Source organism: Danio aesculapii, chromosome 12, assembly GCF_903798145.1.
Source record: "Danio aesculapii chromosome 12, fDanAes4.1, whole genome shotgun sequence".
In the NCBI taxonomy this organism is placed as follows: Eukaryota; Metazoa; Chordata; class Actinopteri; order Cypriniformes; family Danionidae; genus Danio; species Danio aesculapii.
Window position 1 is genome coordinate 40,064,480 of NC_079446.1, and position 26,450 is coordinate 40,090,929.

The 26,450-nt window shown below is 36.5% G+C and overlaps 1 protein-coding gene across 1 annotated transcript in view; it reads left to right on the top strand.

Moving 5' to 3' along the window:
• Positions 1 to 2,858: 2,858 nt before the first annotated feature.
• Positions 2,859 to 26,450, top strand: part of kif19 (kinesin family member 19) — a 79,299-nt gene continuing 55,707 nt past the window's right edge. Inside the window, exons 1-2 of the mRNA XM_056470047.1 lie at positions 2,859 to 3,123; positions 8,543 to 8,623. Coding sequence (XP_056326022.1) covers positions 3,085 to 3,123; positions 8,543 to 8,623 — 120 coding nt within the window. The 5' untranslated portion in view covers positions 2,859 to 3,084. The remainder of the gene's footprint in view (positions 3,124 to 8,542; positions 8,624 to 26,450) is intronic.

Here is a 26,450-nt window from a genome sequence, read left to right on the forward strand (position 1 = left end):
GTCCTTTTATTAATCTAGGGTCGCCACAGCGGAATGAACCGCCAACTTTTCCAGCATTTGTTTTGCGCAGCGGATGCCCTTCCAGCTGCAACCCATGTCTGGGAAACAACCATACACACTCATTCACACTCATACACTACGGACAATTTAGCCTACCCAATTCACCTGAACTGCATGTCTTTGGACTGTGGGGGAAACCGGAGCACCCGGAGGAAACGCGAGTGCAGGGAGAACATGCAAACTCCACACAGAAACACCAGCTGACACAGCCGAGGCTCGAACCAGTGACCTTCTTACTGCGCCACTGCGTCACCCCCCCTTAAGCAATATTTTTTTATTTTAGATTTATTTTTATATTTAGTCTACAGAACAAACCATCGTTATACAATAACTTGCATAATTACCCTAATCTGCCTAGTTAACCTATTAAATGTCACTTTAAGCTGTATAGAAGTGTCTTGAAAAATATATAGTAAAATATTATTTACTGTCATCATGGCAAAGATAAAAGAAATCAGTTATTAGAGATGAGTTATTATGTTTAGAATAAAATAAATAAAAAAATCTTCTCTTCGTTAAACTGAAACTGGGAAAATAATAAACAGGGGGGCTAATAATTCAGGGGGGGCTAATAATTCTGACTTCAACTGTGTATATTTGCAAAACATTTTTATAGCATTGCCTTTACAAAACCCGTCCAGTCAATTGCAACGCTCATTTTGATTTGCTTTTTAGTCAACCGTGAGTTTGCGATGCTGTTTTCACTTTGCACTTCTGCACATTTCACTTTGTGGCTCTGATTTGACAAGCGCATGGAGTCAAGGGAACTTGGGCTGCCTCCATTTAAATGATGTCATCATCTGGAGACACAGTATCACCGAGGTGGCCTAAAGCCTGGTTTAAACTTCTGCATTGAGTGATCGCCATGACCCACGCTGCATGCCTTGCGCGTTGTCGTGCATTTATACTTCTGCGCACTGTTTGTGTTGCTCTGCAGTAACACTTCCGAAACACTAGATGGCAGTTGGTTTTTATGTTCCTCTGTGTTGAGTTTCTTAGCTGGCGTTGTTTTTTTCTGAACACTGCCCTAATGTACAAGTGGCTCAAACTCGCTCATTTTGAGGTGGGGACTGGCGGACGTGCAACAACTTTTATCATAAGGTAAACACAAAACAAAACTTTCCAATTGGAGCTCCTTCATGGGACTCGACACTTGTAAACACTCACTCCAACACGTTCACGTGGCTCTCGGTCCCACCCACACTCGTCAGCGATACCAAGCCGACCAATCACAGACCTTGCACTATGCATCATTGCGACAAGTAGTTACATTCTTGGAGAGGTGCGCGGCAGTGTCGGCCACGACGAGGGCTATATGTGACCATGCGCAGGCTGTGCCGGAGCATAGGCCTGCTCTTGACACAGAAGTATAAATCAGTCTTTACAGCCCAGTAGGTCGGGGAATTGCAATTGACTGGACGGTTTTGTAAAGGCAATGCTAGAAACATTTTTTTTTTTTGCAAATATATAAAGTTTTTTTATTGCAAATATAAAAGTTTTTTTGCACTGCTTGATTTTTATTTCTTTTTTTTTTGTTTGAAAATTTCATTTTTATTTCTCAAAACTTAATTTTCCCTTTGCAGTTCTTTATTTTTGTTTGCAAAATTATCTCAAAAATAAATTTTCGGATTGTGATTTTTGGAAATTTGCATTGTTATTTATTTTTTGCTCAATACTTTATTTTTTGTGTGCAAAACTTTATTTTTTATTTTGAAAGTATATATGGCCTTAGATTGACTCCATAAATATAAACGTAATTTGATGTTGTTATTGAACATCAAAATAACGTTGTCCTTAGACGCTGGCTAGACATAGAATTTTGGTCACCTGACGTCACAACCTAAATCTAACCTAATATTAACGTCTTATGATGTTGTGTGCCTGCTGGGTTTGCACAAAAGATGATTTATGAAAATTAATAATTGACAACAAAGTTCCTGTTCTTCATATATTGTTGCATTTTCATTGAAATTGTGGATGATCATTGTTATTAGTCCAACTCTGTTGTTTTCTGAGTTGGATTTGTTGTACTGTTAGAAGCATATGTTTTGTAATAAAATATTAATAAAAGGTTTGAAATGTGCTTTCTGACAACTGTTTTCATTCAGTGTTATTTAATTATTTTTCTAATTATTTAATCTAATTTGTTTGACTTTGATTCTTATATCATTCTACAGGTGTTGTTTTAGATTTATTAAGAATTACTTTCAATTATGTGAATGGGTCAATAATGGGACTGCAAAATGTACAATTATGAAATAATACGTTTTTTATTTAATTAATTGTTTTATTCAACATAAATGTCAGAATATTTAATCTTTCATAATTATTTATGTTATTATCATCATGATTTAAAATATTTAATCCTTCATGCGCTTTTTATTCTTGATTTTTAAGCTGACAGTAAGTCTACTGACTTGTTATTAATAAGACATTATTATTATTATTATTATTATTATTATTACTATTATTATTATTATTATTATTGTTACTATTATTATAATTTTATTATTATTATTATTATTGTTACTATTATTATTTAATTTCAATGTATATAACTCCCACGATGATTAATCTTAGTATTAATAAAAATCATAATGAAATGTTAGTAAAAAACTCTCACGCGAATTGATAAAACGGCAGTACTGTGTCTGACCAGCAGGTTACGCCGCGGCCTCACAGTCTGCTGATTTCTGCCCACCTGAGCGTAGCATCAGCCGCGGTGAATGACGCACTGCACTACTGCTCATCTCTAGGGGCATCACAAACACAACACACACACACACACACGGGTTTACTGTGGGTGGAGAGACACGCGTCCAGCTCAGACATGGACCTGACGGACTCCACGGCCGTTTAATAGCCGCTGTTTGATCGCTCAGTGTCTTTATAATCTGTGACTGACAGACAGAAGAGCAGGTGAAGTGTTTGACGAATCATGAGCGCGCGCGTCCGTTGTTTTTTAGCCTCTTCACGTGATGCTCACCTTTTAGTTTACTATTAATCGTCCCGCAAAACATTACGATGAAGGACACTGGAGAGTCAAAGGACCAGCAGCTGACAGTAAGTCTACTGACTTGTTATTTACCTCAACTTGTGTGTGCTGTAGACTGCGTTCAGACAAATATATGCAAATGCAAATAAAAAACCCTTTATAAAGAGAGAGAGTCTGTATTTACATATTATTGTGGATCAGTTATACAGCTTTTACTGTATATTAGCGTGTGTGCTACCAGTAGGCTAATAATAATAGCTACTGTACATATTATTATAGATAGAGCAAGTTCTCTGCATTCTGATGCACTTATGTTATAGGTTTGAATAGCACATGTGTAACCATTTCAATGTGGTCATGTCATTGGCCCTGCATATTATCAAACTATTTCATAACTGAAACAAGAGGCAATTCAATCATAACTTAATGTTAAAACAGCTCTCATAACCTATTTATATGTGGCTCTTTTTGGATTCTCGGAAGCTATAGAAATTAAAAATGTAAAACAGGAAACATGTTGGGACCTTTGTTTTTCTTTACACCCTCAATATGGTTGAAATATCATATTTCATGTGCTCTTTACAGATTTTTAGATTTTAGCAGTAAGTAATTGTAAATACAGTACATTTTTACTGTATGACCAGAAACTATTGTGGTAAAGTTGACTTGAAGTACATGTTCCATGTTAATTATTTAAAGCAGCAGTTTGATGTTGGCTTTTGCAATTATTATGCATCTTTTATGAGCTTACATTGAGAGACTCTATTAATTCATTTAATTAATACATTAATTGATTGCACCTTTATATCATTATTACACATTTATTGCATGACTATTAAAATTATCTAGTGAGCAAGATAGTATAAAGACTGTCTTGATACAGTGACACTGATCTTAATGTTCTTAATGTTTACATTAGTTATTAGTATACATTACTGAAGATATGAGTGATGATAATGAAATGTACAGGGAGCGTCGAAAGTTATATGCTCAAGCAGATATGCTAGTGAGAAAGATTTATTTGTGTTCGGAGCAGGTTAAGGTAGACCTCTTCAGAACTTATTGTAGTTCTTTATCAGGCCCTCAGCCAGCCTGGTCAAAGGGTGTTTTTTTTTCTCAAAAAGTGGACCTTTTTCTCAGTTATTCAACTCATTTTCTATTCAATTATTAGATTTAAATGCTGCATTTTAATGACATTTTAAGCACTATTTTTAGCTGGATTAGCTTGTCGGATGGTCATCATAACCACACTTTTTGATATACCAAAATATTTCCTAAAGATTTAAAATAAAGAAATGTGAAAAGAAATACTTTTTTTATAAATACAAATTGATCACATCATATATCATTAGAACAATAAATAAGAATCTGTTAAAGTTTTAATTTAAAAACTGTGGCCTACTGTGTCATTTATTAGTCAAATAACAAACTGGTCAGCACATTCAACTTTCCTCAGTCACAATTTAGCCATTTGAATAATAAAAAAGTAATTAAAAAACAACACTAATAAAATTGTAGAGCTTCACGATTTTTCCACCATTTTTCTACCCTCTCTTGTAAAAAAAGTACATTTGAAAATTAATGAATAACAACCATAGCCAAAATAGTATTCAAATCAATTTCAATATTTGGGCTAATTTTGATGCTTCACACCTTTTATTGGTCTTTTTTTGTTTCAGGAATAGGTCCAAGATTTAGAATAAAAGATCAGATTGTAGGTTTTCTTGCACAAATGGATGTTGAACTCATATTTTCACAATTTATGATGGCACAGCAGTCAAAATAGGACAAATGAGCTCATGTATGGGGCAAATTCTGGACCTTTATCGGTGAGGGGTGGGTCTTCCTAACCACCCGAACCCACCCTGACTACGGGCCTGTTTACACACAGCTCCTCTGTGGTAGGCATTGGCCGGTATAAAGATTCTGATGGTATGATAACCTTGAATAAAAATATTATGGTCTAATGGTATTGTGATAACTGCTCTAAAAGATATTCTTTTTAAATGCCTGGGTAAAATACAACACATTTCCCCCCTTTGAAAACAATATATTTTATTTTTTGAAAGATTTAAAATATTTTGGAACAGTAAACATGTCAGGCTGAATAATTGAAATGAATAATTTCTGCAGTCTTCATTTGTTTTAAAAACAGATTTCGTTACAATTTAAATATACTTTAAATGATATTGTTGTAAATCACGTACCTTATGGTATTACAGAAAATTTGGGCGGTTTTAAAACCTTGACTTTTCCAAACCATGATTTACCTTGAAAACGGTTATCGTCCTATGCCTAGTCTGTGGTATAATTTAAAAAAAGAAAGTCTCCATAAGCTGCAGGTTGCATACAATGATTGTATGAGGATTCTTGTTAAAAAACGAATATTTATTCTGTATGATCATGTTTTGCTTTGATGAGAAATTTGATCTATAAGTTTATCTGTCAATTGGAGAATTCTCATAATAGCATTTTAATGTTGTTGATAAACCCTGTGCTTACCTATGTGCGTTATCAGTTGGGCCAAACAGAATCTGCAGACATTTTTTGCTATTTCGATTTATGCGGAATGATTTTGGGAATATCATAACTAAAAAAATAAAATATGGAATAAAAAATAAAACATTTTTAACTTTTAATTAGTGTTTACAATGCAAATCCAATTAGATCCACTTATTTGGTAAACAAAGCAAGTCTCTTATATAATATCTCTACTAAAAGACAGAAAATACTACTTTACAAACTGAATTGTAAATAAATCATATGAACATTTTAATATTAGTCAATAATATTACTATTATTAATGAAAAAACTGAATAAATAAAAAGTTTAACTCATTTAAACAAGTAAATAAATAGACTCAATGATGGGCTAAAAATCAGCAGAAATCTGTGTGGGCCTAGTTATCAGTCACCTTTGATGAAATGTTGGCATAACTGGCTTTTTTAATGTGTGTTGTGTTGTTTTTTTATTGTTTTGTCTGTCTTTTGTACGATTTGACCTAGTGTCTGGAATATAAGAGAATATTTTCTTCCAAGCTAAAAAAAAATGGCATTATTTACAGAGGTACACACTATGATTTAATTTACCGTAACAATATTTATTTAGCATTTATGTATAAAAATTATTCTCTGACATATTTATAATACGAATCATTCGATGACATTTTAAAACACACATTGTAAGTATCAGACAACAATATTTTGGCATTTTATTTTCCTAAACGTTGCTTTATAACTACATTACTTACATCTAATATACTTTCTGTCTACATAAAATAGCTCAATTTATTATCTAATGTACACGAATGTATAATAAGACACAAACAAGTGACTTTAGACGTGAACAAAATCCAGATTTTCTTCCCTGACAGCCTGTCTACTTAAAACCCCAGTACAGATTTCAGTCTGCCAGTCTTCTCTTGTTATATTTAGATTCTTTGTGAGCCCAATACCTGTTTTCTATTGATCTTTTGCCCCCGTCTCAATTATTCACAGAGCCAGTTTAAATTCCCTTTCTCTCTTTCCACTTGCATTACATCATTCCAGCTGTAAATGTGGGCCAATGAGACGCCTTTTCTAGGTCAGTTCCCGTTATAACAGGAGTAATCAATAAAAACAATTATTGATCCGTAAATCTAAATTTAGCTGAAGAAGTTTGTGCTACTGTATGTCTTCATGCAGGTATTGCGTGTGAGCAAGATAACTGGATTTGCTGCATTCTATTAAATACTAGACTGCATTTTATTTTTCACTCTACAAGCAGCAATTGCCTCCAGCTATAATATTCATACTGAATAATTAACTTGCTGGTGTGCGTTGCAGAGCGGCATTGCTGCATTGCTGCACTGAGGTCCTTCAGTGTTGATTTTGTTACAGAATACATCAGTTTCATGCACAAAACTTCATTATCCTGCAGGCCAGCTGATTCAGACACAAGTAGATAAACAGGAATGCACTTAAAATACAACTTCATAAGAGAACTGTGTTTTTCAGCCATCTTGGTCATGGGCATGGATGCAGGTTGTGTATGAATGGCTTGATAGATGTGTATGTTTTTGTGCTTATTGATGCAACTTTTGTATATTTGGAATGTTTTTTGAGGAATATATTTTGAAGGGTTGTTTTTACATTTTTTTGATATTTTGCGGTGTTATGGAAACCACTGTATACTACTAAAAATAAAGGTTATTATAACTTTTTATCTCAGTATTGTGTGATAGGGCTGCGCAATATATTGTTTCAGCATCGATATTGCAATGTGTGAATCTACAATAGTTATTTGTGGGGTCATCGCAAAGTTTAACACTAAAATAGAATAAAAGATTTTCATTTGGATGTTTTTAAGACCTGTGGCTTTTAAAGATTTAAGCAAACTTAAACCAAGAGTTTATAAAGTTATATAAACCAAAAATAATAGTGTTTAATTATTTATACAATGAAGACTATAAAGTATTGCAGGAGTTCTCAAAATCGGTCCTGGAGGTCTGGTGTCCTGCAGATTTTAGCTCCAACTTGCCTCAACACTCCTGCAAGGATGTTTCTAGAAAGTCTAGTAAAGCTGCGGTCACACTGCACTTTTCGCCCCATAGACTTCCATTCATACACACTTGAATGCAACAAACCGAAAACGCAAGCTCATGTGACAAGTTTGGCAGGTCACTGCATTGGAAAGTTCAAGCTTGGTGAACTCTGACCAGCAAAATTGCATCACGTAATTACGTAAGACAAATCAAAGATCAAAACATGACCTCTTTGGGCATATATTTAAAATATGGACCAATCGCTGGCTTTTTTTAAATGTATAATCATCTTGTTTAATCATGCTCCTTGTTGCAGCACCGTACAACAGAATTTCGCACGCACAAACTCTAGTGTGACCGCAGCATAAGAGCTTGATTAGCTAGCCCAGGTGTGTCTGATAGGAATTGGAACTAACCTTGCAGGACACTGGCCGTCCAGGACTGAGATGGAGAACCCCTGCACTGTAGAGTGTTATTTTATCTATTATGATTATTATTGAATTTCTGTACCTCAACACTGTTAGATTCCACAGAAAACCATCAAATTTGTTTGTATTTGCTCAATTGATAAAGATTTTCTCAATGTAAAAATATAAATTCTTTCCAAATAGAGTTATGAGTGATCTTGTGAAATTATATTCATACCGCAGTATATATCGCAGGCAAGCTAAATAATGCAATATCAGTTTTTTCCAATATCGCGCAGCCTAAATCTGACTTTTTGTCTCAGAATTGTGCGATGTATACTTGAAATTGTGTGGTTAGTCAGAATTGCAAGATATAAACTCACGATACTGCATTTTTTTGTGCGGATGAACAACCAAACCATGTAGGAGAAACTGAGGTTTTAAAAATACCCACATTTGCGTGGACAGGACTCTAATGCCATGACATTCATACAGGTGTAGCTTTTGGGTTCAAATGCTTTCTGAGGATAATGCATTTCCTCTTTTCTTGTTTTCCAGGTGGCCCTGAGGATTCGGCCATTGAGTGATGCTGAACTGGAGGAAGGAGCCACTATTATAGCCCACAAAGTGGATGACCAGGTCAGAGGAGACAGATCTATCAGTTTGTGTGTGTGTGTGCCTGTGTTGGTGGTTTACAGGGACAGTTTTTTTTGTATAATGTCATGGGTATGACCTAATTGTACTCTTACTGTGGTTTACGAGAACATGCTGGATGTTTTTGTATCTCAAAATGGTTAAAAAATTATACTTAACACTTTTTTTTTTATATTACAATTTTGCCACAGGTTTTAAGTGAGGTTTGGGTTTAGGGGTAGAGCCGTATAATGACTTTTTTACTGTATAAAATGCATTACGCCAATAGAGAGGCCCTGTAAACACCAATACCAACATGTGTGTCTGTGTGTTTTTGTGACATACCGGGATGCAAATGTGTATGACATTGGCATGACACATGTATTACAATGCGATGGTGACTCATGATGTGACTTTGATGATGTGCCCATTTTTTAAAAGACTTGTAAATCATACGGAAATATTATTGTTATTATTATTTTCATTAAGTAAAATTGCACAAAGTTTCATGTAAGGGTTATGGTTAAAAGGTTGGGATAGGCCAATAGTAAATACAGTTTGTACAGTATAAAAACAATGGAAACCTATAGAACGTCCCCACAGTTCACAAAAACAAACCTGCGCTTGGGTGTTTGCAACTGAAGATATCTGCATGTTACTATGCATGCATGAACACAATGTGGATTACTGCCTCAAATTTCTGACAGGGTAATTAACAGTGACCCTAGTGCTATATATGTGTAATTGTGTGTCCAGTGATTCTTCATTGAGTACCGTTTGAGTATGCAGACTGTATTTGCTTCATGATCTGTTTGTGTTAATTGGTGCATCTCTGTTGTTTTCAGTATAAGAGCTAAACAGGTGACTCAGGCTGTTTATTCAGCTTCTGGAAAAAAGCAATATTTAATGAGTCCAGCGCTCAGATTATTCAGAGAAAAATGCTATCAACAGGAAAGCATGTTTTGTAGGTCAAACAGTCTCTTTCTGTCTATGTGGTCAGATCTTGGCTACAATAATGTGTGATGTGGACCCGATTTTATGTTGTTAGTCAAAATACTAAAGACTAGTGCATGCTAGTATACTCTTATTAGTACTGTGTGCAATTGAAAAATATAGAAAATTAGGGCTAGATTAAGATGGCATTGTCCATTGTGTAATTTTTGTCTTTTTTTCCAAGTCTTTTTGTTCCAAAATTGGTTGGAAAACAGTGTGACGGCATTAACAACAGGCTAGTTTAAGTGTCCCCAGAGCTCTCATTGGCATTAGTGTGTGTGGTCAGATGTTCTCTCTCAAGGGTTTGAGTCACAACAACAATTAGCCAGTGCCATGAGACCTCACTACACATAATTTAATTTACCTGTGACTTGCATGTGCAGGTGAACATTATAACTATTTGAACATATTTATGTTAGATGTTTGTTTGATTTTTTAAATTGTTGCAGTTTTAACTCTTTTTGATGGTAGATGTGGTACAAGTTGACATTTGATTGATTTACATTTATAATAGAGAACAATATCAAAGTGCTACTTAGGAAATGTCTATAATAATGAACAAAATGATCCATGTAACTGGAATGAAGCAGCAGAACTTTACACTAATTATAAGAGAGATTTGTGCACTGAAACATGTTACTGTAATAATAAGCATATCAATATACAGCACATAAAATTATGGCAATTAGGATGTTAAAATGTCTTTATAGATTTAACAAATTGGTTCGGATATGTTTCAACATAAGCTCATTCTGAAAATGTAACCCCATATACATTTCTGGAGATCGCAAATTGTGTAGCCATTATGTAGCCAGAGGTCTCTAAAACAAACGCTACTAGGCGGTATGACACCGCTCCTTTTCGCGCTTACCAGCTGAACGCTTACCTGTGTATGAACAGCTTTTCCACTGTTACCAGTTTGTCCAGTGGCTCGCAGTGTACTCTGGCGGACCAGTTCGAGTACAGTAAAGAACGGTTCTAGATAGCAGGTAAGACAAAAACAAAAGCCAAAACATAAAATAAACAAGTGAATAACAGGGTGAGAATGTGGTAAAATCTGAAAACATGGTAAAACTCAGGGGGATTTTCTTTTTCTGGATTGCTTTTCAAAACAATGTCAGATGGGTTTAGGGAAGTGGGTGGGTGCTGGTCAATCAGTGCTTTTTAAAACACTATCGGTTGGGTTTAGGGAAGGGGGTGGGTGGGGGATCGGTTCGTCAGTCAGTCGGTCGACAGTGGCCTCTGGTGGATTTACATGAGAACAGCAGGCGTGAATGACACTCGCGAGCGAAGTACAGCGGTACACATACAGGTGGATTCGTGAAAACAAAACTGCAAAAAAGGTACCTCCTGAGATGTATTTGGCACGCTCCTGAAATGTATGTAGGGGTACGTTTTGAATGAGAATGAGGCTGGGTTGATATGTTTGGTACATACAGTTAAACTTAAAATTATTAGCCCTCCTGTAAACTTTTAATTCTTTTAAACTATTATGGTTAGAAATGTGTTGAAAAAATGTTCTCACAGAAAACTATTCATGGGGCTAATAATTCAGGGGGGCGTAATAATTCAGACTTCAACTATATATATATATATATATATATATATATATATATATATATATATATATAGTTGAAGTCAGAATTATAGAATTATATATATATATATATATATATATATATATATATATATATATATATATATATATATATATATATATGCTCTAATAATTTTGAGCTTAAAATTGTTTAACAAAAAATAAAAACTACTTTTATTTCAGCCAAAATAAAATAATTAGGACTTCCCTCAGAAGAAAAAATATATAATAGGAAATAATGTGAAAATTTCCTTGATCTGTTTGGAAACGTCATTTGGAGAAAAAAAAACCTGAAAACAAATTTTGTTTGGACTAATATTGGACTAATAATTTTGACTTCAACTGTGTTATTCATTATTTTCCATAACAAAAGTTTGCCTGAATTCTTCACCATTTTTGGTGCTTCTTACAATGCATCAGAAGATCGTCTTCAAAACACGTTATGCATTTCATCTGCAGTGTAAAATGTTAGCCATTTGTTGGCATATGCTAGATGCTAACCTGCTAACTTCTAACTAGTTACTGGTTTTCAGGTAGATACTGTATATTGTTGAATGGCTAACATTGACTTTAGCCCCACGGACAGTCATCTGAGGTGGTCATGTTTACCTTCACGCGCTTGGGCTTAACAATGCAAACTGGTTATACAAGGGCTGATGGGATTAGTAGAATGCATAGAATGGTTTTGATGCTGTGTATTATGTTTGTGCATTCATCCCCATGAATAGAGGAAGACAGAACAAGACTGCCAATACCAACTATAGAAAAACAATCAAAAACACGCACACATGTCTGCTGGTGAGCATCTAGGCTAGTTCATGCCGGTCTAAGCCAGTAAGCAATTATTCAGATTCGCTGACAAACCAAAGTAAGCGCCCTTCTTATCTGTTTTACCCAACGCGCCATATGGCAGCACTATCTGCGAGTAGACTAAGGCGTGTTTTTTATTAGTGGTGTCTGTGGTGTTTTCTCTCCCTGATGGCAGACACTCATGGAGGGGTAAACCTTAAGAGGATGAGCTCACCGTCAGGGACTTTGGGTGGCTTAGACAGCAGCCACCTGCTCTTCAGGGCTTCCAACCACCTGACGGCTGCAGGATCATGCCAACATTGGCGTAGCATCAGTGCCAACCTGTCCTTCATTGCTAAATCTGATTGGTGCATCACTTATCCTCACATGATTCAATAGCTATTGTATGCTCATTGGATTATATCATTAGGAATCCGAAGAGCTCGAATTAATGTCGCAATGTCAATTACACTTATTTCCAAGTCATACTTACATGCTATTTCAGACCGAATATTCAGAGTAGCATGATAAACAATATAGAGAGCGCGTCACAGGTTGTCGTTGTTCAAAAATGAACTGATATGAATAAAAACAACTTCACCTCAGTGAAGCAGGCTATGTTTCCCTTATGAAACTAAAAATAGTCACATCGGTCTTTCACCGATTTCAGTGGCTGAACAACACTTCCGTCAAAGACTATAGAATACACAAGACATGTCACTCATATACTTTTGAATGGGGAAAAGTGTAACTGTCATGATGGCGAATAAAGCCCGCCTTCTAGTACAGGAGCCAATCAGCGATCGCTATAGAATGACAACTCTCTGAGGGAGGGGCTCGGACCAGACGTGAGTTTCTGCATTGTTTTGTGTGATACAAACATTTAGAAATGAAACTAAAGACACAGTTGTTTAATTTTATTGATTATTCATAATATGTAATGTAATCGTAAGCTTGGCAAGCAGTTTTTGAGAATTTAATGTTTCCCCATTCTGACAGAATGCCCGAGCATACTGCCCGAAAGACATTTCAAAGATGGCCGCCTAGTGAAATGACTTGCCTTAAAGGGACTTTGCTTCCATGCATATAACTCATTCATAAAACAACACAATCTGCATCAGTTCTGCGTGACTAAAATACTTTTAAAACAGAACATTACCTGTCTAAAAGAAATACTTCAGCCATGGTGTCGTCCTTCCTCCAGCATGCAAAAGTGACTCCAATATTGATTCAGCATTTTAAAAAGTTTTAATTCAGCATTTGATTTTACCGCTTTGATTGTCTTGTGTACACACGCAAATGGCGGGTCTGCATGAGGAGAGATGCTCAGATGTACAAATCTTCATTTGCTCACAGACAGTTTGGGCTACTTATGAGAATTATGCCAAATGTTGGCTTGACTTCTTAATTGGATGAACATTTCTTAGTCTTATGCCTTACCGAGAATATAAAAATACATGTAAATACATTTAGATCATTTACTTTAATCATTACTATTGGAATGTGAAGAGACTTTCAACCAGCACTACAAAAAATGTTTCATCACCTGCTGCACCTTTAAAATAAGTGAAATAAACATACAGTATGCTATGGATGAGGAAGAGTTGGCTATTTATAGAACTATTATTTATTTAGTTTTATTTAACATTTTTGCATCAAGCTTTGTTTGGGATGTAACATCTCGCTACGCTTGTGACAGATGTGACATTGTAACTTGTGTGACTTTGGTAAATCAAGTAAAAATGTTCTAAAACATTGACAGAGACATTTTTGAGTATTTTTACAGTACTGTAAATTACAAGCCTACAGTTAAGTTTTGGTGACTTTTTTTTAATGGCAAGTTTGATATTTTCATAGAATTGATCAATTCTTTATTTTGACTCAACAAAAGATTGGGACAAATCACTATTCATTTACCTCTCCATAGTTACATTATTACATTACATTGTGTTCTTACAGCCACGACACAAGATTGCATGAGATGCTACTTGACTGAAATGATTTAATGCCACAGCAGTTAGGAAGTGTAGAATATTGTATTGCAGCTACCAACAAAATTAGAGCTGGTATAAAAAAAAATATTCGAGATATCAATTTAGCATCTTTATTCTCTCTTGAATAGATTCTGAGCTTAGTTTTTAACAGCAGACGTGTTTCCAGTTGCTTACAAATACCTCTTGAAAAGTTTATTAAAAGTTAGGAAAGGTTTAAACGAATCACAAGAGTATTCTGTGTTTGCATTAACATCATGATATAAAAGCTGGCTTACATGATTCAGCCGAACACACAATCGCTCTATTGTTTTGAATGTAATTTGAACTATATGTATCATTTGAATTTATATTTTAAAATAGCCTAAACGCCATCTGTTGTTCAAAACTAAGCTCAGAATCAATTCAAGAGAGAATAGAGATGAACTTTGGAGATCTCAAATTCGATTTCTCACACAATTCTTCACCACATCTCTAAACAAAATGGACATGTTGGTTCTGTGGGTCTCATCTATGAAATCTGATCTTTAATTTGACTTTATATTGGATTCAAGTCAGGTGATTGGCTGGGCCATTCTACAGCTTGATTTTCTTTCCCCTAAAGCATTTGAGAGTTTCATTGGCAGTGTTTTTGATCATTGTCTTGCTGAAATGTCCACCCTGGTTTCATTTTCATCATCCTGCTAATGTAGATGTCTGATTGAAGCATCTAATATTCATTTACAATGACAAAGGTCAGAGGGTTGCTGAAGAATACTGAGAGATTTCAGCTGCTGTCTGGGCCTTCACTGCCTTTCTACATCTCCCATTCTTCATGTGTTCAATACTTTTTCCCTGTGTCATTTCATTTTATGCATAACTTAATTTGTAAACTAATTAGCTTTGTTTTCTTTGCAAATATAGATGTCTTTGGTTGTTACCAACATCCGGTGAAAATTTCAAGGCAACAGCACCTTTAGAAATATGTTTTCTGAGAAAAATGGTGACGTGTTTAAACTTAATGCTTATTTTTCATGCTGTAACTGAGGTTATTATTGTTATAGCAGTTTATGCTTTTGTTTCACCTGCGATGTCACCAAATTAGAAACATGTCACCCCATGGCTAGTTAGGCCAACAAAAAAATATTGTTCATAGCAGTATCACCTCACATGTGGTTAGAACGCAGTGTTAGTATGCGGTTTGACTTATTTACAAAGACCAAGACCTTACGTAAGCTAAGGTGCTGGTAATGACGCACGTGCACTACCAGACATACACAGTATACTGATTGGTTCATTCGAGCACAAAGACTCTCATACATGCATAAACACACACTCAGAAGGCCGTAACCTTTCCTTACCTCTGTGTCATTATACATTGATGATACATATCAATGAGGCAACTCTGCACCTCCCTTCTTTACTGTGACTTCTTGCCAGTATCGATACACGATTCACTACAGTTTTATTAAAAGGTGGATGTGTGTTAACATTAATCAAAACAGCCTTCACTAAACCTGCAGATAAACATTGACCGACTTCCGTGACAAGAGCCATAACTCTCTTATAATCACCTAAGCTCATTATGAAGCATAAGCGATTAAGGCTTCATCCTCAGCTTCATTGTTCTGTGACTTGTTATTGATGAGACAGGTTTGTTTATGTGTGGTTGGAGTGATGTGTGTATTGTGATGAACTTGAGTGAGCAGAATAAACAGTCTAATATGACAGAATAGAAATAGAAACAGAATAAAAAAGGAATTGTAATGAAAATGTGAATTGCAACATGTTTAATTTATCGATTGTAAATTAATTGCTTAAATGAATCAGAATTGTTTCTTTTGCACCAAATTAGATCAGCCAATCCGAATGTTATCACTCGATTGAATGGGCATTATGAGGGGTTATCAGCTCATAGATGTGGGCCAGTAGGGGCCTTCTGCAACTACTGGTAGGTTCAGAAGGCTGTTATCATCCATCCACATGGTTAATCAGCTATACTAATAGAGAAGACTCCAGATCCAGATCTGTTTTTACATAACTATGACGATTGGGTTTAGGGTTGGGGTAGGGGTAGATGATAATAAAATACAATTAATGGGAAATTTAATAAATAATATAAATAATCCTCATTAACTTCTAACTTTTATTGCTGATTAACTATGTGGATGGATGAACACAGCCTTCTGAGCCTAATAGTAGTTGCAGAAGGCCCCTACTGACCTATCAGCTGATAACCACTGATAACGCCCATTCAATTTCAATCGAGTGATAACATTTAAATTGAATGATTAGATTGATTTCTGAAGGATTACGTGACAAGCGCTGCAAATAAAGGGAATTTATATATATATATATATATATATATATATATATATATATATATATATATATATATATATATATATATATATATATATATATATATATATATATATATATATATATATATATATATATATATATATATATTAAATTATTACATTTATTATCATTAAAGGGTTTGTTGAGCTTGGTTTAATGTATATTCAAGTTACTAGTAAGCATAGACAAAAAACTGTATGTTTATGCATTCATTTGTTGTTGATTTTAAATAATTAAATCAGATTATTTTTGGTGTCCATTTTTTACCTATATCACATAGTCCTAGTTGTGTATTATTGGATAGTTTACTCAGAAATTTAGATTCTGTCATCATTTACTAACCCAGACTTGTTCCAAACCTCTTTGAGTTTCTTTCTTCTGTTGAGCCCAAAAGAAGATATTTTGAAGAAGTCTGGAAAACTGTAACCATTGACTTCCATATAAAGAAAAAAAATAATAATATGGAAGCCAGTAATTACAAGTTTCCTACAGTATTCAAAATATTTTGTTTTGTTGTAAACATAACAATCTCAAATAGGTTTGACAAGTCAAGAGTGAGCAAATGATGGCAGAACTTTTATTCTTGGGCAAACTATCCCTTCAAATATCAGCACCTTAAAGTCCTCATGAATCGGCAGCTGCGACTGTTATTTTTTTAGCCTGATCTCACGAGAAAACGTAAGAATTTTAAATTTTGTCAGTTTAGTGGCTAAGTTCAGTCGGACGAAATTGTACGATATTAAAAAGGAGGTGTGGCACCTAACCCCACCCCTAAACCCAACCGTCATTGGGGGATGAGCAAATCGGACTAAATTGTACAAATTAGATTGTACGAATTCGTACGAATTAGCCACTAAATCAAAAAGTTACGAATTGCCGTGAGATTGTGTTGTATTTTTCTCTGTATTGTGACACAGTTCCTAGAGAAACAGAATATTAAATTAATCAAACAGTAGGCGTGGCTTGTTTATTCTTGGGCAAGCTGATTGGTTGTAGTAAAGTAGGCATTTTATTCAGAAAGTGTGGGAACAGGGTTTGGGGAGAGTTGATACAACCTAATAGACTCCTCATGCTCAACATTTCTGTTTGTTGTCAAAACTGACAGCTGGAGGGGGCGTGGTTAAATATGTTAGCCTGAGTATTCAACTGAAAACAAAAAGGAAGTGCATTTTCAGATTTCAGTTAAAGATTAGAAGGGCACACTTTTTTTCTTATTGACATGAATTGTTCACCACAAAACTAGCAATGTGAGCTAACAAAATCATATGGGTAGTTTTGATTACTTGAGAACTTTAAGCTCACTAAAAATGTCATCTGGTATCTACTATATAAAAGGTATTTCTGCATAAATGATAGAAGCTGGCTGCAGGAAATGTTGCAGGAAGTCAGAAAATCACTATGTCTGTAATTACACACTCAGTGTGTTCCTGGCAACATATTGGCAGTGAATGCGATTTGAATGTGGTAGGAGATGCGTCTCCTGTTGCTTTAAAAGGCTGTTAACTGTTCTGCTCGCTGGCGTGTCTGTTTTCCCCCTCTCTCCCACAAACAGTGGGCTGTTCCCTGTTCCTATGACAACCCACAGACAAGGTCATGGCCATTGTTTGGGTTCTTTTTCTCGTCCCCCTTCACGGTAGACCGTAAGTGCTGATGGACTTGATGGGGTCTTCTCAGTTGGATGCACACTAACCAAAACAGCTAGTTATTTTACTCTAAAACTCAGCAGATTCTTAATTTATAACTTCATTTCCATCTACTGATTCTTGAAAATGGCATTAGATTCATGGTACAGTATTTACCCACAATGCATCTCTTATAGGCTAGCACAGGTGGTTTGGACAGAAAGCACTGAGAGGAAGAATGATAAAGTCTAGATAGGATACGCGGTCTGCCGGAAGTGCGACATCAATATAGCAGCATTTTTTATGACACAGTATAACAATAATTAATATTTTTGCAGTACTGTGACGGTTGGGTTTAGAGTTATGGTATGGGTAGACATTAAAAATACAATTTATTGGGTAATTTAATAGATAATACTCTGTACAATGGCTGTTTTTACATTACTGTGACGTTGGGTTTATGGTTGGGGTGGGAGTAGACGTTAATAAAATACAATTAATGGGAAGTTTAAAAGATAATATAAATCCTTTTCTTTAACTTTCGGGCACAACCATATCTGATCTAGCAACAACCAGGAAGTATGGACCCCAGAGTTTCCCTTTAAAGGACTTGATGGGGTCTTTTTAGTTCCCCAAGGATGCACACTAACCAAAAAAGCTAGTCTACTCAACATCTCTGGAGATTCTTCATTCATAACTTCATTTCCATCCACTGACTCTTGAAAAATGGCATTGGATCCATAGTACAGTATTTACCCACAATGCATCTCTTTTAGGCTAGCACAAGTGGATTGGACAGAAAGCACTGAAAGGAAGTATGGACCCCAGAGTTTCCCTTTAAAGGACTTGATGGGGTCTTTTTAGTTCCCCAAGGATGCACACTAACCAAAACAGCTAGTCTACTCAACATCTCTGGAGATTCTTCATTCATAACTTCATTTCCATCCACTGACTCTTGAAAAATGGCATTGGATCCATAGTACAGTATTTACCCACAATGCATCTCTTTTAGGCTAGCACAGGTGGTTTGGACAGAAAGCACTGAGAGGAAGAATGGACCTCAGAGTTTCCCTTTAAAGACCTTGGCGGGTAAACAAAGGGCTGCATTCATCTGAGCTCGAGTCGTACCTGATAACGTGGCAAATTCCCTCCATTGTGAACAACAAAGCCGCCGCTTTGGCCCTTCAGTATTCAGTTTCTGCTGTCTTTCTCCTCCTTGTGTGCCCGTGAGGACATTCAAATTGCTCTCACCTTGAGTCCTATAACGAAGAGAGCGAATTAGCAGAAAGAGCCTCCCTCATGGCGTCGCTCTTGCCATCCCACCGCTCCTCCGCACGGATCAAAGATATTCATCTCCAGGATAATTATGGTTATGGGTTTTCAAAGCGTTCGCCGCTCCCTAGCTCATTTCTCTTAGTGTTCTCAAGGTTTGCACTCGATGGCTTGGCTGTTGTTGTTGTTTTTTACTTTTTTATAACTTTAGGGCCAGCAAGGGCTGAGGGAAGAGTCTCACAAAATAGTGTTTGGGTGTCTTTTACAGGCGTTCTGTTTGAATAGGCTCAGAGCTAGTCCGAGAAATAGTTCTCCAAACAAAACTAGCCTTCAGCAGACAAGATTTAGGCGCAGCACTGCTGGGGAAAATGCCAACTGTTAGACTCGGCTCTTTTACAGGTTGACTCTCTGCATTTGTGTTTTATGGTGTACGCACCCTGGCCTGCTCTGTAAATGTCCATCACTGGAAATACAGTGCTATTGGCTGCATACAGGGGGCCATTAGAAGACATATAATAGTCTTCGTCTCACAGGCGTTTATTATGACTCTTATATTTAGCCATGAAAAAATCTTTTTTAAAGTTCTTGCTTCATGCAAAAACAACGAAAAGTTGATTTAAATAGTTTTCTAACATCAACTAAATAATACATTCAAGTCCTGTGACAATTAAAAGTCTAAAAAACAAAAAACAAATCCAGAACCAATATGGTTAAACCAAGTTTGTGTGCATGTGAAGATGCCATTGTTTACATTTTGAGCTGAGAAGTTGAGTGGGTGTGTAATCCCACACCAACAGACCGTCTGGCCTTAAAAAAGCTCCTCCTGATGACATGTGGGGTTTCTTTAAGTGGTTTAACAAATGCTTCTTTACTCATGTTTACCGACCCAACCTATTCTAGACTCGTCGTCTGATCTTTCTCTCGCTCTTTCTCCTTCCCTCCCCTCTTAATCAGGTAAGCTGAGTCTGTTGACAAGTCTTGAGGTTGAAGTGTGCTGAAGAGTTCTCTAGTAGCATGTGAGACCTTCTCACAGTTGACTTGATTGCCTTTAACCTTGAATGCAACTTTGGCCGGAGATTAATGTAGAGCTTACTTATACACACTGATGCTTGAAGACATGTTGCTTGATGCTAACATGCAGTGAAATCAAATGACAAGATGTGCACCATTCAGAACTAAATAGAGAGTGCCATTTGAAATCAAAATAATTTCAGAACTAGTAATAATAGCAGGATGCAGAATTACACTTGTAGTAGCTAGTAGGAGCTGTGTGTAAACTTCATGCCTATGACTTCAAAACTCACATGACTTCAAAACTATGACTTCAAAATTCACCAATGCTAGATGCTGCACTCTTTTCTGCTCTTGATGATATGCTTATGGGTTAAATTGGTGCTGTGACCTGGATGGTAGTGGGGTATATAGTGGCAGGGGTGAGTGTAACAGAATAAGCGGTTGGATGCTGTATGAGTAAAGTATACTCCCTAGGCCTCAAGAGGTGCACTGGTTGCCAACACTAGAGGCTGTGGTCTTTAATTCTTTTTGAGTGTGCCCAATGTGTACCCAACTCCCATTCTGGACAGAGCATGCAGAACTATAGATGTTACACTGGTGTCATGTCCAAATGGGTGTGATGTTTAAGGGTGTGAGTGTATTGGAGGTGACTAACCTCCAATTATGGCATACATTTTGGCTGTGATGGAGCTGAATAAGGTCCGTGTAAAATGATGTATATGTCTTGTCCATTTGTAATGAGCATAGCATGTGCTGTTATGCAAGATAAACCAGATCTAAGTCTGACAATGAAGTATCATATCATTTCATTTCAGTAAACCTCCCTACCCTGACCTCAAGAGGTGCACTTGTGACTGATGCTAGAAGGCACATTCTTTGGCATTCTTGTTAGTGTGCCCACCTCCCACGTTGGAGACTCTGCTGTTGCTATTGATAAGTCTTGTTTGACAGGTTTAAATAGCCTTGAAATTTGAAGACTTGCAAGCCTAACAAGCATATAGAACTAAACTTTAACCTTTATTGGGTAAGGTTGGATGAACACACCATTACTTGTTTTGAATTTTGTTAAATTGCAATTCAGTAAATTCCTCTTCTTATCATTTTGAATTGAAATTTCTGTGACTTTTGACCAATTTATTTCACACTCTGTAGACTCTGTAAGCATTTAAGATACAGAATTGTCGAATCATGTGATGCAGGCATCGAAGCAGGACGTGTGTCGGTGAACTCCAAGTGTGCCTCATCAGTTTTCACTATTTTACTAGTAATATATTATCTCTAACTGTATCACATGTTCTCTCAGATATATTTATTTTGTTACTCAGAGGAAATTTTTCAACTTTTGGCATGAGAAACTCAACAAACCGATCCGACGCCAGCTCCCTGATAACCCGAAAGATGGCAGCTGAACAAGAACAGCTATCGCTTAAATCTCTCATGAAAGTAATTCGTGATTCTAGCGATGAACTTACCTCTCACATAAATAAGAAAACAACCAACATCCAAAGTTCTTTGTCCAAAATTGAACTGTCTTTTTCAAATCTAGCAGAGCGGGTCGACGAAATGCAGGTCAGGATTGGTGCTAACGAGGACAATTTGAGAGACTCCTCCACGCAAATTATAAAGATGGAAAAGGAGATAACATTCCTAAAAGATACAGAATTGTCCTTATTTATTAATTTATTTGTCATGTAGTGAATGATAAAAAATGTGTTTGTACTTGTGCTTAATGTTCTATTCTGCTGGACTACGTTCAGTTCTCTTGCTTTTGGACATTCAGTGAAATCTAGCTGGATCTGTCTTATCCCATGTGGCACTCAATACCTGTTACACAAGCTATGGTCTGGCATAGCTTCAACACTGCCTGAACTCTCATTCTCAGCACCAGCAATACCAGAAGGAGACCATAAGTAGACCACACACAGGTCAGGAAGTCTAGTTTAAATGGATAAAAGCCACAAAGCTTAAGAAAAACAAATCATAAGAAGGCACAGAAGGGGCTAGAGCAAAACTCTAGAAGTCCTAAATCTCAGGATAGCAACACCTAATAAGCACAGCCTCCCCAATGAACCTTACAGTGTTTGCATAGCACACTCGCAATCAGTGACCCACATTCGGGATGTGGTTGGTGTTCAGCTGCCTTATTTCAGATAAGGATGTATGGTAAATCTTCCAAGCCCAATTTGAGACATCAGGGAGAGGAACCCAGTTTAAGAGAGACTCAAGGAGCTCTCCGATTGCATTGAGCTCCTTCATTCTCTGAAGGGCACTCGGTGGTGTTAGTCACTGCTATCTGAGGTAATAAAGCTGTTTTGAAGCTTTCTGTGGTCGTAGAGGACTTATTATGGGCTGTTATTTTGCACTGGACTCCCACTGCACCATCCTACTGTCCTGCCTGCGCATTCATAATGAGGCTCATCTCACGCTTTTGCACTTGTTAGCCAAAATGAGCGTGAGGCAGTTTTTTATCACCAATCGTGTCCCATAGGGAGGAAACATGTTGTTTTTTCTACTGATGAGTGCTGATGAAAGGTGCACGTGGGAGTCTGTGCTCAGTGCATGAGAGTGGTTTTGCCAGGGTCGGATATCCTGCTTAAGGGAAGAGTTTATAATTTGCTGGCCTTTCACATGTGAAAGATGATACTGAACATAGAGAGTCCTGAAGAATTGACACCAGTGTTATGTCACTTGTCACATGGTTTTGATTTTGGCAAGTTTCTCGCAAGAACTGTGCTGTAAGGTCAAACTGACCCAAGCCGACAGGACAAAACACCGTTGATGGAGCCATTTTGTACCTGCTCAGCCAAGTACAATAACTCAACACGTTCCAGATTATACTTGATCAGAGCCCAAAGAAACCTCAACCGGACCCTTTCAGCTCAGCATGAAGCTCCACTGAAGCTTTTTTGTTGTTGTTTGTTTTGAGTTCAAAGAACTATGCAGGCAATTTCTGTTTTGAATGGCTAATGGAATATTTGGTGTGTAATTACTGAAATATTAGAGTAAAAAAGAGGTTTTTAGTTTGATAATTTTGAAGAAAATAATCTAAAATATTGATACTTTTTTAAGTTTGTTTATTTTATTGATATTGGCACATTTAAACTCTACAACGTAATAAAAATATAAATGTCAAATGCTGTAGAGCTGAGAGATGATCATATGAGCTCTACTGATGTTCGTATTGGCTGCCCCTCTTGAAAGTTGCTCTTCAATTGCATAAAGTTGAAGGATTCTCAACTTTGCCGTGATGCTTCACACGCCCACACTAGTCACCAACAGTCACTAGCTGCGTTTCCATCCACCTATTTTTTATGCGCATTTTGGATATGCGTAAAAAAACTGTTGATGGAAATGCCAAGATGTGCATAAACTTTGAAAATGCGCATAAAAAACATATGCGCATAACTGAGTAGGATAAACGTTTTATTCGATAAGAAAAGATGCGCATAAATTTGGATGGAAACACTTTTACCGAACAAATTCCAGTATGCGCACTAAAAAAGTGATGTGATTTTGTCATAAGAGATCATGTGTGGATAAAAATGTTTGTGAATGGACAAACCAGCAGGCTGAGCACATTGTAAAACATCTGAAATGTAGTTTTGGTCATTCTAAAACGCCATAGCTATTTCAGTATTAGTGTTATTACAATATATTATTAATGACCTCCAGAATAGTCAAGAGCATCTGTACTCCCCATCTCATGCCTTCAAACGCCACCGCACGTTAATTGCGTGTTTGTGTGCTGTCTTTTGAGGTGCAAGTCATTTATTAAATAATGAAAAGATTTATGCAGCTTCTCTTACTGCAGCAAATTCTGTTTTTACTTTGTGCCAGATAATCAGGAAGTGACAATTTTGTTCTCTTTGACTCATTGAAATGCTGCTTTATTCGCACGTCTTTTATGCAATAATCCAGTTTTGCCTATAAAGTTAATTAAGTAAAGTTTTTGATGGAAACATAGCTACTGTCCATTGTGTAGCTGGAGGTCACCAGAAGTTGCGAGGTCTCAATAGAAATTAATGGTCACTTGTGTGTCACTGGTAATGTGAATGGGGCTTAGCACAGTTATTCACACTGAAGTGGTAATGTAAAATAGTCAGCGCAGTCTTTCTGGAAAATTCAATCAATGGTAAAACTCAAGGACCGAACAAAAGTTCATCCTCTCTTTCCTGATGTTGTGATTCCACAGCTTGTCCACAGCATCTTCTTGTCCTCGGAGCATCTTTACCATTGGGTTTCTGTCAGATTAGGTGCATCCCAAATCCCATACTTGTGCACTATTCTACGCCACCTTCAGTATAAATAGTGTAAGTAGTTAGGGTTGGGTTGATAAACGATGCCATCGTCCATCCGCCCCGCTCCCATCGCAGCAGCAACCCGCTCATGAAAAATACACACTTAGGCCCTATTTACACTAATACGTCTTAGTTTTAAAATGGCATTTTAGAACGAAAACGATCCACATCCACACTGGCGTATCATCTAGCATTTCTGAAAAGCCCTCCTTCCACACTATACCGCTAAAAATGCACATCATGTGGCCACACACACTGTCAGCATACACGCATATCTGAGCTCCAGCAGTCAGCAGCTGCTTTGAGCACAATACCTCAGAGAGTAGTGCACGTCGGACAGTTTATCAAGGATGTACCGCTGGATTGTGTCTCACTATAGTTGTTAAATGTGAAATTTAATTTATCCTGTCTCTATCTAACGACTCTTTTGTCTTTTGAATCGATCAGGTAACGTGTCACAGCATCAGTACAATGCTTCACTGACTTTCACGCTTGTACTTAGTAATTTTAGTGAACACCTCAGATACTGTTGGTTGGTTGCTGTTGGTTGTGTACCTTTTTTACCAACCAAGTTTGTCGACGCCATTATAACAAAACAGATCGCTCTGCCTATTCATGCCAGAGTCCTGCAAAAAAAGTGATTGACAGGTGGTAACATATCTTTATTTATTTATGATTTGGTTATCAGTAGGCCCACACGGAATCTGCGTGCACAGAATTCCGCAGATTTTCCGCAGATTTCCGCAGATTTTTAACCCATCATTAATTCTGTTTATTTACTTGAGTAAATGTGTGTAAATCTATATTTATTCAGTTTTTAAATTCATTACAGTAATATTATTGAGTAATGTGAAAATGTTCATTTGATTTATGTACAATACAGTTTGTACAGTTATATTTTCTGTCTTTTAGTAGATTATATGAGAGACTTGCATTGTTTACCAAATGAAGTGAATCTAATTGTATTTGCATTTTAAACAATAAATAAAAGTTAAAAACACATTATTTTTTATTTCACATGTTAAGGTTTTAGTTATGATACTCCCAAAATAATTCCGCAGAAATCCGCAGATTTTTAGCAAAATTCTCAGCAGAAATAGCAAAAAATGTCCGCAGATTCCGTCTGGCCCTAGTTATGGGTAAAACAAAGACCATGCGGGTCAGGTAGTTGAAATGGTAGGCTACAAGTAATTAATTCGTTATGAATTAATTAGTTATTCAGAAATAATTAATTCACCGCCACCTACGATGACGATGCCATCGTCCATCGCGATGTGTCTCATTAGACATTGTACGATGCCAAATTGGTCGACATCACCCAACCCTATAATAGTGTGTTTAAGCTGAAATATTCTTTTATCCTAAAAAGAATATATACACTTTAAATACCCGAATTATGCAATTGTTCAATCGTAGAAAAAAAAAGTGTAGATTAATGGACTCATCATACACTCAACGGTTACAGCTTTGCTCGCGTAGCAGAAGGGGAGGAGCTACTGAGGAAGGGGCGGGGCTATTGCACACTGAGGTTGGAAAACGTTATTTATTTTGGATTGTTTGAAAGCAAAATTGTTCGACGAGAGTGATTATACCGCCTCCTGAATGCGTTTATACTCATGGCAGGTATTATTTGTTAGTTTGGTCTTTTATTTCACTAATCTGACAACCGTCAAACATCATCTGGGAAACGGTTTGAATTTCCGCTTAGTAAAAAACCATTGGTGTTCCATTTAGGATGACACTAAATTCATAATCTATGGTGGTGAGTGTGTAAGTGCATAAGTGCATACGTGCATAGTGTATAGTGTGGCATTTTGGATGCAGAAATTGGCTTCAATATAATGTTCAGTTCTGAATTTTAATATGTTCTATAGTACAATGATCTGAGAAGATTAAGGGAGTTATGATTTCTCA